Source organism: Phyllobates terribilis, unplaced genomic scaffold (genome assembly GCF_046119375.1).
Source record: "Phyllobates terribilis strain yellow unplaced genomic scaffold, ASM4611937v1 Scaffold_12__6_contigs__length_324123572, whole genome shotgun sequence".
In the NCBI taxonomy this organism is placed as follows: Eukaryota; Metazoa; Chordata; class Amphibia; order Anura; family Dendrobatidae; genus Phyllobates; species Phyllobates terribilis.
Window position 1 is genome coordinate 279,623,428 of NW_027362772.1, and position 14,965 is coordinate 279,638,392.

Consider the following 14,965-nt stretch of genomic DNA (forward strand, 5'->3'; position numbering starts at 1 on the left):
TTATACCCCATATACCACACCATACCATCAAGATACGAGATGTGCAGCATCTGAAACAACGGATACTGGAAGCCTGTGCTGGCATTTCTTCTGCAGTGTTGCTATCAGTGTGTCAAGAGTGGGAGAAGAGGGTTGCATTGACAATCCAACACAATGGGCAGCATTTTGAACACATTTTATAACTGGTCATAAACTTGTAAAAAACTCATGAAAGAATATATGTGTGTATATATTATACAGTGCCTACAAGTAGTATTCAACCCCCTGCAGATTTAGCTGGTTGACACATGCGGAATTAACTTGGCATTGTGACATTTGTACTGTAGATCAGCCTGGAAGTGGGAAATGCACTGCAGCAAATTTTTTTTTTTTTTTTTTTTTTTTAAAAAAACGTTAAAAGTTAATTCAGAGTGTCATTTATTATTCAACCCCTCAAACCACAAGAATTCTGTTTGGTCCCCCTAAAGTATTAAGAAGTAGTTCAGGCACCAAGAATAATGAGCTTCACATGTGTGGATTAAAGATCTCTTTTGCCAGCCTTTTCTGACTATTTAAGACCCTCCCCAAACTTGTGAACAGCACTCAGACATGGTCAACATGGGAAAGACAAAGGAGCATTCCAAGGCCATCAGAGACAAGATCGTGGAGGGTCACAAGGCTGGCAAGTGGTACAAAACCCTTTCCAAGGAGTTGGGCCTACCTGTCTCCATTGTTGGGAGCATCATCCGTAAGTGGAAGGCTTATGGAACTACTGTTAGCCTTCCACGGCCTGGACAGCCTTTGAAAGTGTCCTCCCGTGCCGAGGCCAGGCTTGTCCGAAAAGTCAAGGTTAACCCAAGGACAACAAGGAAGGAGCTCCGGGAAGATCTCATGGCAGTGGGGACATTGGTTTCAGTCAATACCATAAGTAACGTACTCCACCGCAATGGTCTCCGTTCCAGACGAGCCTGTAAGGTACCTTTACTTTCAAAGCGTCATGTCAAGGCTCGTCTACAGTTTGCTCATGATCACTTGGAGGACTCTGAGACAGACTGGTTCAAGGGTCTGATGAGACCAAGATCGAGATCTTTGGTGCCAACCACACACGTGACGTTTGGAGACTGGATGGCACTACATACGACCCCAAGAATACCATCCCTACAGTCAAGCATGGTGGTGGCAGCATCATGCTGTGGGGCTGTTTCTCAGCCAAGGGGCCTGGCCATCTGGTCCGCATCCATGGGAAGATGGATAGCACGGCCTACCTGGAGATTTTGGCCAAGAACCTCCGCTCCTCCATCAAGGATCTTAAGATGGGTCGTAATTTCATCTTCCAACAAGACAACGACCCAAAGCACACAGCCAAGAAAACCAAGGCCTGGTTCAAGAGGGAAAAAGTCAATGTGTTGGAGTGGCCTAGTCAGTCTCCAGACCTTAACCCAATTGAAAACTAGTGGAAGGAGCTCAAGAATAAAGTCCACATGAGACACCCAAAGAACCTAGATAACTTGGAGAAGATCTGCATGGAGGAGTGGGCCAAGATAACTCCACAGATCTGTGCCGGCCTGATCAGGTCTTATAAAAGACGATTATTAGCTGTAATTGCAAACAAGGGTTATTCCACAAAATATTAAAAACATAGGGGTTGAATAATAATTGACCCACACTTTTATGTTTAAAATTTAATAAAATTCAACTGAGCAACATAACTTTTTGGTTTGTAAGATTTATGCTTCTGTTCATAAAACCTACTCTCGTTTGCAGTTTGAAGGCTCTAACTTATTTGCATCTTATCAAACCAGCTAAATCTGCAGGGGGTTGAATACTACTTATATATATATATATATATATATATATATATATATATATATATATATATATATATATATATATATATATATATATATATATATATATATATATACATATATATATATATACACACACACACACACATATACACCCGGCAGAATTTTTTCTTTCTTGGCCTTGTTTCAGAGAATATGAATGATAACAAAAAAACTTTTTCTCCACTCACAATTATTGGTTGGGTGACACCATTTATTGTCAAACTACTGTGTTTTCTCTTTTTAAATCTTAATGACAACCAAAAACATCCAGATGACCCTGATCAAAAGTTCACATAGCCCAGTTCTTATTACCGTATATTGCCCCCTCTAACATCAATGACAGCTTGAAGTCTTTTGTGATAGCTGTGGATGAGGTTCTTTATTTTCTCAGATGGTAAAGCTGCCCATTCTTCTTGGCAAAAAGCCTCCAGTTCCTGTAAATTCCTGGGCTGTCTAGCATGAACTGCACGCTTGAGATCTCCCCAGAGTGGCTCAATGATATTGAGGTCAGGAGACTGAGATGGCCACTCCAGAACCTTCACTTTGTTCTTCTGTAGCTAATGACAGGTCGACTTGGCCTTGTGTTTTGGATCATTGTCATGTTGGAACGTCCAAGTACGTCCCATGCGCAGCTTCCGGGCTGAGTGCCAATTTGCCTCCAGTATTTGCTGATAACGTGCTGCATTCATCTTTCCTTTAACTTCTACCAAGTTTCCTGTGCCTTTGTAGCTCACACATCCCCAAAACATCAGCGATCCACCTCCGTGCTTTACTGTAGGAATGGTGTTTCCTTTCATCATAGGCCTGGTTGACCTCTCTCCAAATGTAACGTTTATGATTGTGGCCAAAAAGTTCAATTTTGGTCTCATCACTCCAAATTACCTTGTTCCAGAAGTTTTGAGGCTTGTCTCTGTGCTGTTTGGCGTATTGTAGGCGAGATACTTTGTGGCATTTGCGCAGTAATGGCTTTCTTCTGGCGACTTGACCATGCAGCCCATTTTTCTTCAAGTGCCTTCTTATTGTGCATCTTGAAACAGCCACACCGCTAGTTTTCAGAGAGTCTTGAATTTCAGCTGATGTTATTTGTGGGTTTTTCTTTGCATCCAGAACAATTTTCCTGGCAGTTGTGGCAGAAATTATTGTTGGTCTACCTGACCGTGGTTTGGTTTTTCCAGAGCCCCTGATTTTCCATTTGTTAATCATAGTTTGAACGCTGCTGACTGGCATTATCAATTCCTTGGATATTTTTTTTTGTATCCCTTCCCTGTGTTATACAGTTCAACTACCTTTTCCCGTAGATCCGTTGACAATTCTTTTGCTTTCCCCATAACTCAAAATCCAGAAACGTCAGTGGCTGGATGAAGGATGCAAGAGTCTGTCTGGATCCCAGAAGTTCGCTCAGCTTTTATGCACACGCACGGATTTCAAGCAAACAGGTCACAGGTGAGGATGTTACCTTTAGTAGCCATTCAAACCCATTAGTGTCAAATTCTGTGCATATTATCAGGCCAAAGTCACCAGGGTATGTGAACTTTTGATCAGGGTCATGTGGATGTTTTTGGTTGTCATTAAGATTTAAAAAGAGAAAACACAGTAGTTTTGTCGGGGTAAAAGAGAATATATATATTTGTAACTTTTATACTTTTGTAACTTTTATACGCTTTTTTGCTAATGTACTAACCACCATTTTGTGTCATATAACAATAAGCTTTCCTTGCTACGTAGTGCTCAAATCGAAACTTAAACTAAGATATTTCTAGTGTTGCCAAGACTTATTTCAGAGAAACGAAACAAGATTATAAGCTGACGGCTGCAATATCTGCCCAGAGACTGAGATAAAGAGATGTGGACCAATCAGGAGTGGCCAGACACTGGACTTTCATGGCTTACCCCGCCCCGGACAACCCCTATCCCCTCCCCATTATGTAGTGTATTTAGATTTGTGCATGTAAAAAATAAAGGCAGAACATTGCTGAGGACGTTGACTGTAGTAGTCTTCTGAGCATGCTCTGAGCTTGAACCAGCTTGTTGTCTGACTCATTCTTTGAATGGTTGACCCATGCTCATAGTTTGAATTTGGAGTGACTGGAGGACGAGTGGAATGTCATCACGACCCCCACAAATGGCGCCCAACGTGCGGCGTGGCTAGCGGTACGCCGCCCTCCCGGACCCATATTGCTGATTTCCCTGGTGGTGACCGCGGTGGCTGAATTTGAGGCCTGATCAACCTCCATCGAACACGGTAAGTTGAGATGTATTTTATATGTCTCACTTGCCTGTGTGTCAGCCGCAGCGGTTCCTGTTGGGTTGTCAGGTTGGATCTGGGTGGGTGACCGGTCAAGTGGTGAGACCTCAGGCGTCCCGCACCACGTCCTGAACCAGCAAGTGTTAAAACGAGTGACGTCGCATGCCTGCGCGTGCTCGTGTGCACACCACCTCCTCCTCCCCCGGTCACTGTACTTTTCTTAGATAGCTGCCTCCCGTAACTGATAGTCAAGGTTACAAAGCATTCCTGAATTGTAGTGTAAGGGAGAAAGAATCTGTGACGAATTGAGGTGTACTCTTCGTCTAACACAGAGACTGCTGTAAAGTCAAGGTTAGGAAACAGTGTATTGAGGTGTCTCTACACTGTCGGGTGGTACCGTGGTAGGAAAGGAGATAGATTGAGGTGTCTCTCTATCTCATCAGTGTATCGAGGTGTCTCTACACTGACGGGTGGTGACCTGTAGTCAGGGTGCCGTGGTGAGTCGCACTGTAAAGTCGCCATTCAAGGCTAGGAAAGGAGATAGATTGAGGTGTCTCTCTATCTCATCAGTGTATTGAGGTGTGCTCTACACTGAGGAATGGCGACCTGTGGACTGCACCAGTGATCTGAGTCGCGACAGATCATTGCATTCTATAAGAAAATGTTGCGTATATTTAAATTTGAAAGATCTCGTAAGTTGTGGAATGCTGCTGTGGCCTTTAAGCCAATTAGTGGAGTTACGGGAAGGCAAGAAGGCAAGAAGAATGTTAGGAATTTGTAGAATATGATAAGCTTATCCAGTACAGGCAGGCTTTAGTCTTCAGTTTAGAAAGAATGTGTTACACAGAAGTTGGGAAAGTTGGGTGAGGATTTCTGCAAGCACATCTTAGAGTAGATGGTGCAGGGGGGAACAGAGAATGCCGAGCCTTTGCTCGGATACATGAAAGCTGCAGAATGTGATTTGTTATGTGACCCTAAATTGGCCGTAACCCCGTTGATGCCTGTCACTACACCGAGCCCTCAGCCACCACCCTATAATGGCGCCGACGCTAAATCATCGGAAGGATGGATGTGTCGTATGTGCTGACAGCAGAACCCGAAGTTCTGCTGTGTCTGTGGGGGGGGGGCGCCCATGGCACGATGCCCAGCCTGCCCCCAAGAACAATCCCACCCCCACTCCCCCCTCCTCCCTCCAACGGCCATCTTACTACACCTTTTCCTGCCTCCAAGAACTATCCCATTTCCACTCTAACTCCTCCCTCCCACAGCCATCTTGCTACACCTCTTACTTGTTGTGGGAGGCCCGGAAAGCCCCAATCCAGCCTATATCCACTACTAGATCCGTCCGGTGCATATTACCAGCCACCAGCACAGGTGGAAAAGCCCGCAGTCCCAGAGCACCCATCTGAAACTAATGTGACACCCTCTGCTCCAGTCCACGATGCTGAGACGCTTCCCCTGTTTCCTATGGGAGTCACCCACAACCCTGGGGATATCCTCCTCAACTCCCCAGAATTTCAGGCCAGACTGCTCTCCCTCCGCCAACATACTGTTACTCAAGACGATACGGTGCCAGATGAGGGATGGGCTCAAGATACTCCAGCCCCCACCCTTTACCCCATACGTCTCCTATGGCATCCTCCACCCCACATCCATTACCCGTACTCCGGCCCTTGCTCCAAGCAACTGCTGAAAGAGCACCACCACCCCCCAGTCTTTCAGAAGTTTAGGACCCCTGCCGCTCCCGTAATCTAGTAGACCCATCAGGACGCCCTGTCACTCTGTCAATAGGCTATGGTGATATCCTTACACATCGGGTGGGGGCCATAGTCAACCCTGCAAACACCTGTATGAGCCATGTTGGAGGATTGGCTCGCAAAATTTCCCTTGCTGCTGGTTCTACTCTGGCTGCAGAATGCCAGGCTCACTTAGCCGAAAACGGAGAGCTTTCAAAAGGCCATGGATTCCACAAAAGCAGGATCCCTTAGTACTTATGAATCCGGCCTAGAATACATGAAACAGTTAAAAGCCTGGGCTCAGAATCGCTTGTCAGATCAAGCTGGGTCTGTACAAAATGTTCAACAAGACCCTGATGACTCTGTGGAAAGATATGCTGCAAGACTCAGCATGCATTTTGAGGATCTTGGATACAGTTCTCACGTCAAGACGCAGGCCGCCCTGTTGGTTCAGGCCCTAGTAGATGGCCTACAAGACGCTCTCAGAGATGAAGTCCTGAGAGTACGGCCCGAGATTCGTTCTTCTTCTTTTAATGACGCAGTAAACATTGTCAAAGCTTTCCAAAAAGCCATGCTAAAAATGGAAAAGGATACTAAGCCAAAGAAGAAAGCCGCTCCTGCCATGGTATATCAAGCTCAAGAAAGCTACCCACCCCCTGGCAACCAACATGGAATCAAGTGGGTAATGGTTAAAGGCACAGGTGATGATACTCCTCCCACATATAGAAAACAAGACAGAAGAGATGACAAGGGATCAGCTAGAAACAGAAGACAACCTCGTGATTCTGAAGGACGAATGTTATGTTGGGAGTGTGGTAGCCTTGACCACATCCTCAGAGACTGTCACTTTACAGGTGGACCATCAACCACTGGAGTTCCTGGTGGACACTGGGGCGGCCACATCTGTCATTTCCTCTGCACAGCTCCCTCCTTCTGTATCCCTATCACCAGATACCCTCACCTGTGTTGGGGTGGAAGGCCAACATATTTCCTCTCCACTCACAGTCCCTGTGTCTGCAGGACCGTTCACCGGAGTACTCACAAGATTCTTGGTCTCTGAAACTTGCCCTGTCAATCTGTTGGGAGCCGATCTCTTAGAGCGGATGAAGGCAACAATTACCTTCGGAAACCATGGTATGGAGCTTCTTTTGCGGGACCCTCATTCCGAACAAGGGACTGAAGACCGCTGTGTTCTTAAAGCCTTCCCTCTCATGATGATGACCATACAACCTCACTCTCTGTGGTCCAGTGGGCCAGAGGACGTCGGCCTCCTGCAGGTTCCCCCGGTCCGAGTACACCTCAAGCCTGGACACAAGTATCCACGGTTGCCACAATACCCCCTCAAGGCTGCACAAGAACAAAGCTTGAGTACCCAAATCGCTTCCCTCCTGGAATCAGGAGTCCTTGTCAGATGTGTATCTCCATGCAATACACCCCTCTTTCCTGTAAAAGAGAAAACCGTTCCGGGAGAGTCTCCAAGATACCGGTTGGTTCAGGATCTCAGAGCCGTCAATGCAGCTACCATTTTAGAAACTCCAGTGGTACCTAACCCAAACACCCTCTTGTCTCAGGTGCCTCCAACGGCCACCTTGTTTACGGTGTTAGATCTGGCCAACGCCTTCTTCAGTATACCCTTACATGAAGATTCGTGGTTTCTTTTTGCCTTCACCTTTCAAGGAGCACAGTTTACATGAACCAGGACTCCGCAAAGAGCCCAGAACTCTCCTAACCAATTCACTCATTCTATGAAGTCTATTCTGGAGCCATGGGTTCAAGAGAACCCTCAGGTCACCCTTCTACAGTATGTGGATGATCTTTTACTCTGTGGCACTGAAGAAAATTTGCCAGAGATGTCAGCATCCCTTCTCTGGTTTCTTCACTCAGCTAACTGTAAAGTCTCGAAAGGCAAAGTCCAATGGTGTCTGCCCAAGGTCATTTTCCTCGGACATTGTATATCACAAGGTGCTAGACATCTGACTGAAGAAAGAAAACAAGCCATCATGGATATCACCTTCCCAACCACCTATTCCACTATGCAGACTTTCCAGGGCCTCATCACTTACTGCAGGCAATGGATCCCTGATGCCTCAAAGCTCATGCAACCTCTGTACGACTGTCTCAAGGATGAAGGCTCAGTTTGGCTTCATGCTGAAGATCCACGTGTTTCTCATCAACACAGACTATATTTTGACCGCCTTAAACAGGCTGTTGTTTTTGCCCCGGCCTTGGGCTTACCAGACTATACTCAGCCATTTCACCTTTTTGTCTCGGAATCAGAAGGTCATGCCTCTGGAGTTCTAGCACAACGCTATGATCATAAGTATCGGCCTTTGGGCTACTACTCAGCCCGCCTGGACCCTGTCGCCCGAACTGCCCCCCCCGTGCCTTAAGGCGTTCCACGCTGCTCACATCCTCCTTGACAAGTCAGCTGACCAGATGTCTGACTATCAATCCTGCCACTTTGCCTCCACCTTCTAGGGGGGGAAGGTGAAGAGGGTGAAGGTCCATTGGTGGAACCTCATGATTGTATAAAAATTTTGCAGGAAGAGACTTCTGCTCCAGAGAATATGGTGGCACATCCGCTCGCAGACCCTGCCTTGCACCTATGGACTGATGGATCCCGTTTCGCAGACTCTCAAGGGAAGTTCCACACGGGATATGCTGTCACAACAGACCTAACAGTTCTGAAGGCTGAAGCTCTACCACCATACATGTCTGCACAAGAAGCTGAACTTATGGCTCTCACAGAGGCCTGCCACCTGGCAGCAGGAACAAAGGCGAATATATATATATATATACCGATTCCAGGTATGGATATGGAATTTGCAATGATTCTGGACTCTTGTGGAAGTCTAGAGGATTCATCACAGCTGCAGGTACACCAGTGAAACATGTCTCATGGATTAAGGCCCTAATGAAGGCCCTGGAACTATCCATTCAGGTTGCTGTTATCAAGGTCAAGGCTCATGGAAGACTAGATTCCAGGGAAGCCAGGGGCAACCACCTAGCTGACCAAGCAGCCAAGACTGCAGCAGTGGAGAATGTGTCATCAAAGTGGCAGGAAAAGGAAGAAGAGATGGGAGAAACCCTGCAAACCGTAGCTGTGGCGCTCACTAGAGCAAGAGCCAAAAAAAAAAAACAGCCGGCGGAAGACCATACAAGTCCAGTGGAGACACGAGTGGAATCCAGGGGGGTCAGGATGCCTAAAGAAAAATTGTGTGAGGAACAAAGGAAGACCCCCCACTGAAGAAGTCAAGCAATGGAAAGCGGCAGGAGCCGTGCTGGCAGGTCGCAAAGATTCAAAGGTCAACTCGACTTTTTACCAAGTGGATGGGAAGCTTTGCTTGCCTAGACGTATGTACTCAGCTGTGGCAGCATGGGCTCACGGGCCTACACACAGAGGAAAGAGTCAAGCCTTGGCATGGATCAAGAAACTGTACTTTGTACCCGGAATCTCTTCCACTGTGACTGCGTACTCAAAATCCTGCTCTGTCTGCGCTACCTGCAACCCAACGTGTACGGCACGGGTCCCTCTCCAACACCTGGCTAAACCAGACTACCCTTGGCAGAGAATACAAGTCGACCATATCCAAATGTCTAAAGCAAGAAAATAGGAGTACGTTTTGGTAGCCGTGGATATGTTCTCAGCCTGGCCCGAGGCCTACCCGGTTGTCAACATGACTGCTAAAGTCACAGCCAAGAAACTGATCACCGAAATTGCCTGCAGATTTGGAGTTCCCCAAGTCATAGAATCGGATCAAGAACCAGCTTTCACAGCAAATATCTACGAAGAACTCTGGAACATGTTGGGAACAGATTTGAGCCTCCACACTCCATACCATCCTGCCAGTTCAGGCAAAGTGGAAAGGATGAATTCCACACTCAAGACCCAGCTCTTGAAAATGACCTAAGATCATCCCCTCCCCTGGCCCGACCTACTCCCTATAGTATTGTATCATATCACACACACTTCTCAGGCCAAACATGGGCTGACTCCCTATAGAATTTTGTTTGGGACCCCACCCAAGATAGGAGAGATTAGGCCCCAAGAGTTGTCTGAAACACATGATAGAGTGGTAAAATTTGTGATTGCCTTGTCTAGAGAATTGACTAACACCCGCTCTCCAGTATCTGCTTCTCTCCCAGAATCTACAGGTGATGCAGTACATGATTTCATCCCAGGCGATCTAGTGTATGTGAAGAAGTTTGTCCGGAAAGACTGCCTCCAGCCGCGGTTCGAGGGACCGTACACTGTGCTTCTCACCACCCCGACGGCTCTGAAGCTTGAGGGCAAGAGCACCTGGATTCACGCCTCCCACTGCACGAGAGACAGAACGAGTCTATAAAAGATGACTACCTTCTTCTATATCCTTTCCATATGCTTACTGTCTGTCCCAGAGTGGACAGCTACCACACAGGGGTAGATACCTCCTTTTTCTCAAGTTGGTTGGGAGGGCTCAAGGGATTCTTCCAACAAGTTTGTCTAGTAATGGGAGGTCTACTAGTATTGGGCCTGGTAGTCCTGTGCTGCATAGTCCCCTTATACAGGAAAGCTATAACCAATGCTGTCCCAACCTCCGGGACCTTTCTGAATCAAGAGAAGATATGGAGAAATACACTCCTTTGAACAAGCCTGACCAGCCCCCCCATGACAAAGTCCAATTGAGAGATTTAGTTTAGGGACAGTTGGGAGAACTCCATGTGTCATCCAGGATAGGGCTCGATTGTCTGGGGGCGTCCCATAAGGGGGCAGCTTCTAAGATGATTGGGTGAAGAAATCCACCTCCCCTCTCCCCACACATGGACAGTCTCAAAGGCCCCAAAGCAAAGGAAAGCTTAGTGTTTAGGGGGGAATGTCGGGGTAAAAGAGAATATATATATTTGTAACTTTTATACTTTTGTAACTTTTATACGCTTTTTTGCTAATGTACTAACCACCGTTTTGTGTCATATAACAATAAGCTTTCCTTGCTACGTAGTGCTCAAATCGAAACTTAAACTAAGATATTTCTAGTGTTGCCAAGACTTATTTCAGAGAAACGAAACAAGATTATAAGCTGACGGCTGCAATATCTGCCCAGAGACTGAGATAAGGAGATGTGGACCAATCAGGAGTGGCCAGACACTGGACTTTCATGGCTTACCCCGCCCCGGACAACCCCTATCCCCTCCCCATTATGTAGTGTATTTAGATTTGTGCATGTAAAAAATAAAGGCAGAACATTGCTGAGGACGTTGACTGTAGTAGTCTTCTGAGCATGCTCTGAGCTTGAACCAGCTTGTTGTCTGACTCATTCTTTGAATGGTTGACCCATGCTCATAGTTTGAATTTGGAGTGACTGGAGGACGAGTGGAATGTCATCACGACCCCCACAGTTTGACAATAAATGGCTTCACCCAACTAATAAATATCATATATATATATATATATATATATATATATATATATATATATATATATATATATATATATATATATATATATATATATATATATATATATATATATATATATATATATATATATATATAGCCGGCAGAGTCCCTATTCCTGTAGCCACGGAAGACCCAACTGAATCTTCTTGATCACTGGTGGTCCCACTGCCAGGATGGCAAGGTCCCCAGTAAATGTGGTGGTGGTCTCATATGTGCAGTACAGCTCCAAACATTGTCTATGGGGCTGACAGAGACCGCAGAGTGCAGTGCAGGTCAGTCCCATAGAATTTGAATGGATTGGTAGTACGAATGCATGACCACCGCTCCATTTAGATGGGGGTCTTGGTATGATCTGCAGGAGTCGTCAGTGCTGGGAACCGTAGTGATCATATATTGTATGAGATGTTATTCCTGGACAGACCCCTTTAATCGCTTTCTGTATATTTATGTCTAGTGTTAGTATAAGGTGTGGATTACTTTACCTGCCGACATGTGATAATACAGATTCAGTGAGTAGATGCCTTGGTACCTGGTATGTATGCGAGGGCGCTGTGCTGCACGTCGGGGATTGGGAAGGTAAGTGAAACTGGTTCTGTGCCTCGATTGCCCAGAGCGATCTGCACCAAGAGAAGGGCGGTGGAGACCTGAAGATAGAGGCAGTTCTGGAGAGTCTGCGGTTCGGTCAGTGCGGCCTTCAGGCACAGATAGATCGTCATAAGTCGCTCAAATTGTTCCCGTAAATTCTCTGAGCCAGGAGCGCCGCTCTGCTGGGCATCGCGCCATGCTCCTTGCAGTCTGTGCAAACTTTGGTTTACTTTCACCATTTGTTCATGCAACCTGGGAAAGAGATTTGTAAAATAATGATATTATAGGATTTATTATTGTCATCTCGTAATGCAGGAGACCTGATAAAGCAGTAACTGGTCACACTAACTATTCCAAGCAGTTAACATCAAGCTAAAATCAACTGGACTCGTGAGAAAAAAAAGATTTCTAGTCTACTAGAGTTTAAAGACCCCCATTTCTCCTGTACTGCTATGTTAAAGGGGTATTCCCATCTCTTGTACACTTATGGTATGTTTATAGAATGTACCAAAAATGTATAGTAAATGAGGATCCCACCAATGCACCAGAATCTAACTCGAGAAGGATCCGTCATGTGCCGCTTTCAGTAACATAGTCTTCCTTCAACCTTAAAAAACTAAGTCCATCTAGTTCAACCCATAGCCTAACATGTGGAGAGGTGGTCAGAAATTGCCATACGAATAAATGAAAACTAGAACCATTTCAGCACTGACAGCGACGAGCGTCATGGCTCCGTCTCTGAGATAAATAAAAGTCCCATATATCCAATCTACTATACAATTATGGCATATCCTATGGATATTACTGCCGATGTCCCTCACTGGTCACCCAGCTTCTCCTTTGGGGGCTGGGTACAGTATCCCCCCTGCTCCTCCATACTTCGGATGTCCCCGCCGCACACCCGGCTTCTCCTTTTGGGGTTGGGTACAGTATCCCCACTGCTCCTCCATACTGCTGATGTGCCCGCTGCGCACCCGGCTTCTGCGTTTGGGGGGGGGTAATTTTAGGGGTTTACTATCCCCGCTTCTCCTCCACAATGTTTTAATGTTCCCTGCTGCTCATCCAGCTTTTTCTTGGGGGGCTGGGTATCCCCCCTGCTCCTCCTTACTTCTGATGTCCCCTGCCACGTACATGGCTTCTCCTTTCGGGGGCTTAGTATCCCTACGGCTCCTCCATACTTCTGATGTCCCCCATTGCTCACCCGGCTTCTCCTTTGGGAGTGGGTTGGGGACCACTGCAGTCGATCAGTGGTCACTTATTACCTGCAGTAATGATCTTCCACCTGAACCGGAAGAACCAAACAGTCTCCCAGCAACTTCCTATGGCTCGGGTGGACTGTGCCCACTACAGCCAATGAGTCATTGCTGATTGACAGCATGGATCAATGGACACCCCACCGCCCCAGAAGAGAAAGCCACGTGAGCGTTGGGGGACATCAGCAGCAGTATGAAAGAGTGGTGGGATACAGTAGATGAGTGTGTTTTTTTTTATGTTAGTGCCAGCATGGCCCCATTTTTAAACTTTGTCAAAGTAGTAGACACCCCCTTGAAGGATGAGGACATGGAATACCTGTGAAAGCCGAGATGAAGGGAGTATTGTGTCAGCACCAGGTTTTCTGTCACCAAGTTAAAGTTCTGAGGGAAGTCTGGTTGCTGATCATCAGCCGGTGGAATAAGACAAGTCTCTTTGTCCAGGCCTGTGTGCAAAAAGAATTATAGGAAAAAAATCGTACATATTGCAAAAAAGTGTAAATGCACAGCTGGGATCTTTCAGATTTCTGCTTACCCTTCATGTGTATGTTCCGACTCCTCCGTTCTTCTTCGTTAATGTCTCGAAGTGCGCAGTACGTGGGATTGAATGTCAACAGGCGGGCCGACTTTGGTTTGCAAAAAGGCTGGCACAGCCGCAACAGGGCGGCACCCAGATTGAGGAAGAAGCTGTCCGAGGCATACGTCTGCAGGAAGATTTCTGGAACTTGGTTGGCCCAGATTTTAGCACGACCTGCGTTGGCGTGTAGACAGTTCCCCAGCCAGGACAAGATGAGATGTTTGGTATCTGGAGATAACTGGAGAAGGTTCTTCAGAAGTTGGTAAATTTTCTCGTGAAACTGAGCCATGAACTAGACAAGATAAAAAAAGAGAATAAATTGTATTAGTGACATGCACAGTTAATGGAAGAGGTGCTGTATATCATCCCCTGAAGGGATCAGTGATAAATGTGGTAGAAGAACCCCCTCTAGGTTTGGGCCGCACACCATGACTTCCATTACCTGATGTATATTGGCTTCCTGCACTTTAATCTCCTGTGGACTGGAGCGTGAAGGGTTCACAAAGTAGCCATGATTTTCTACCACTCCCGGGGTACGCAGAAGGCAAGAAATACTAAGGATCTCCCCCAGCAATGTCTTCTGATACTGGTGTCCATTTGTTGGATCTTGAGGTTGGATATATGCAACAAAAACCTGAAAATGTAAAAGCAGACAAGAGTGAGAAAGTAATGGTTTCCAAGGAAAGATATGTCCCGCATGACACCGTTAAAAGGATCAGAGGCTTTTGTCAGGGGCGTCATGTTGAGGGGACGCAATGCCAAGGTGACACATTATTGAACAAAACTGTATGCGTCACAGGTAAAGCGAGTCACCTTTGCAATGTCCTTCTGATGGGTGCAATACAGAAGCAGGTCGAGGTACGTGTAGAGCAACATCTGGCAGAGATCCAAGTCCTTGACTCGTTCCAGGATCACATCAAATACTGGATGAAAAACTTCGCTGAAAGACTGCACCTCCTCATCAGCCAGAAGGGCTTCAATCACCTCCTCCAAAAACTCCACCACCTCGTCAAAGTCTGGAACAGAAGCATGGAGAACGGGCGAGAGATCATCATTCATTTCTACCAGATATTAACTGCAGCAATGACAATATATTGGAGGGGACATCCCAGGAGGATTTACTGCACCGGAGCCCCCCTCATCGTAATATCAGCCCCATCATTGTATTTTACCTGTCGTCGAGTTTGTGCAAGACCAACGCCAGTTTTCAAAAACTTTAAGGTGTATCCCACCAACAACATTTATTACCTATCCACAGGGTGATAAATATATAATCTGTAGGTATATGACCATCGAGACCCCCATAG

At 46.3% G+C, this 14,965-nt stretch overlaps 1 protein-coding gene across 3 annotated transcripts in view; it reads right to left on the bottom strand.

Annotated features, from left to right (window-relative positions):
- Positions 1-14,965, bottom strand: part of UBE4A (ubiquitination factor E4A) — a 45,966-nt gene that overhangs the window by 15,025 nt on the left and 15,976 nt on the right. For all 3 annotated transcript variants that reach the window (XM_073657035.1, XM_073657036.1, XM_073657037.1), the window contains exons 7-11: positions 14,472-14,674; positions 14,101-14,292; positions 13,617-13,950; positions 13,401-13,527; positions 11,776-12,083 (exon numbers count right to left, since the gene is read on the bottom strand). In XM_073657035.1, the coding sequence (XP_073513136.1) occupies positions 11,776-12,083; positions 13,401-13,527; positions 13,617-13,950; positions 14,101-14,292; positions 14,472-14,674 (1,164 nt within the window). The remainder of the gene's footprint in view (positions 1-11,775; positions 12,084-13,400; positions 13,528-13,616; positions 13,951-14,100; positions 14,293-14,471; positions 14,675-14,965) is intronic.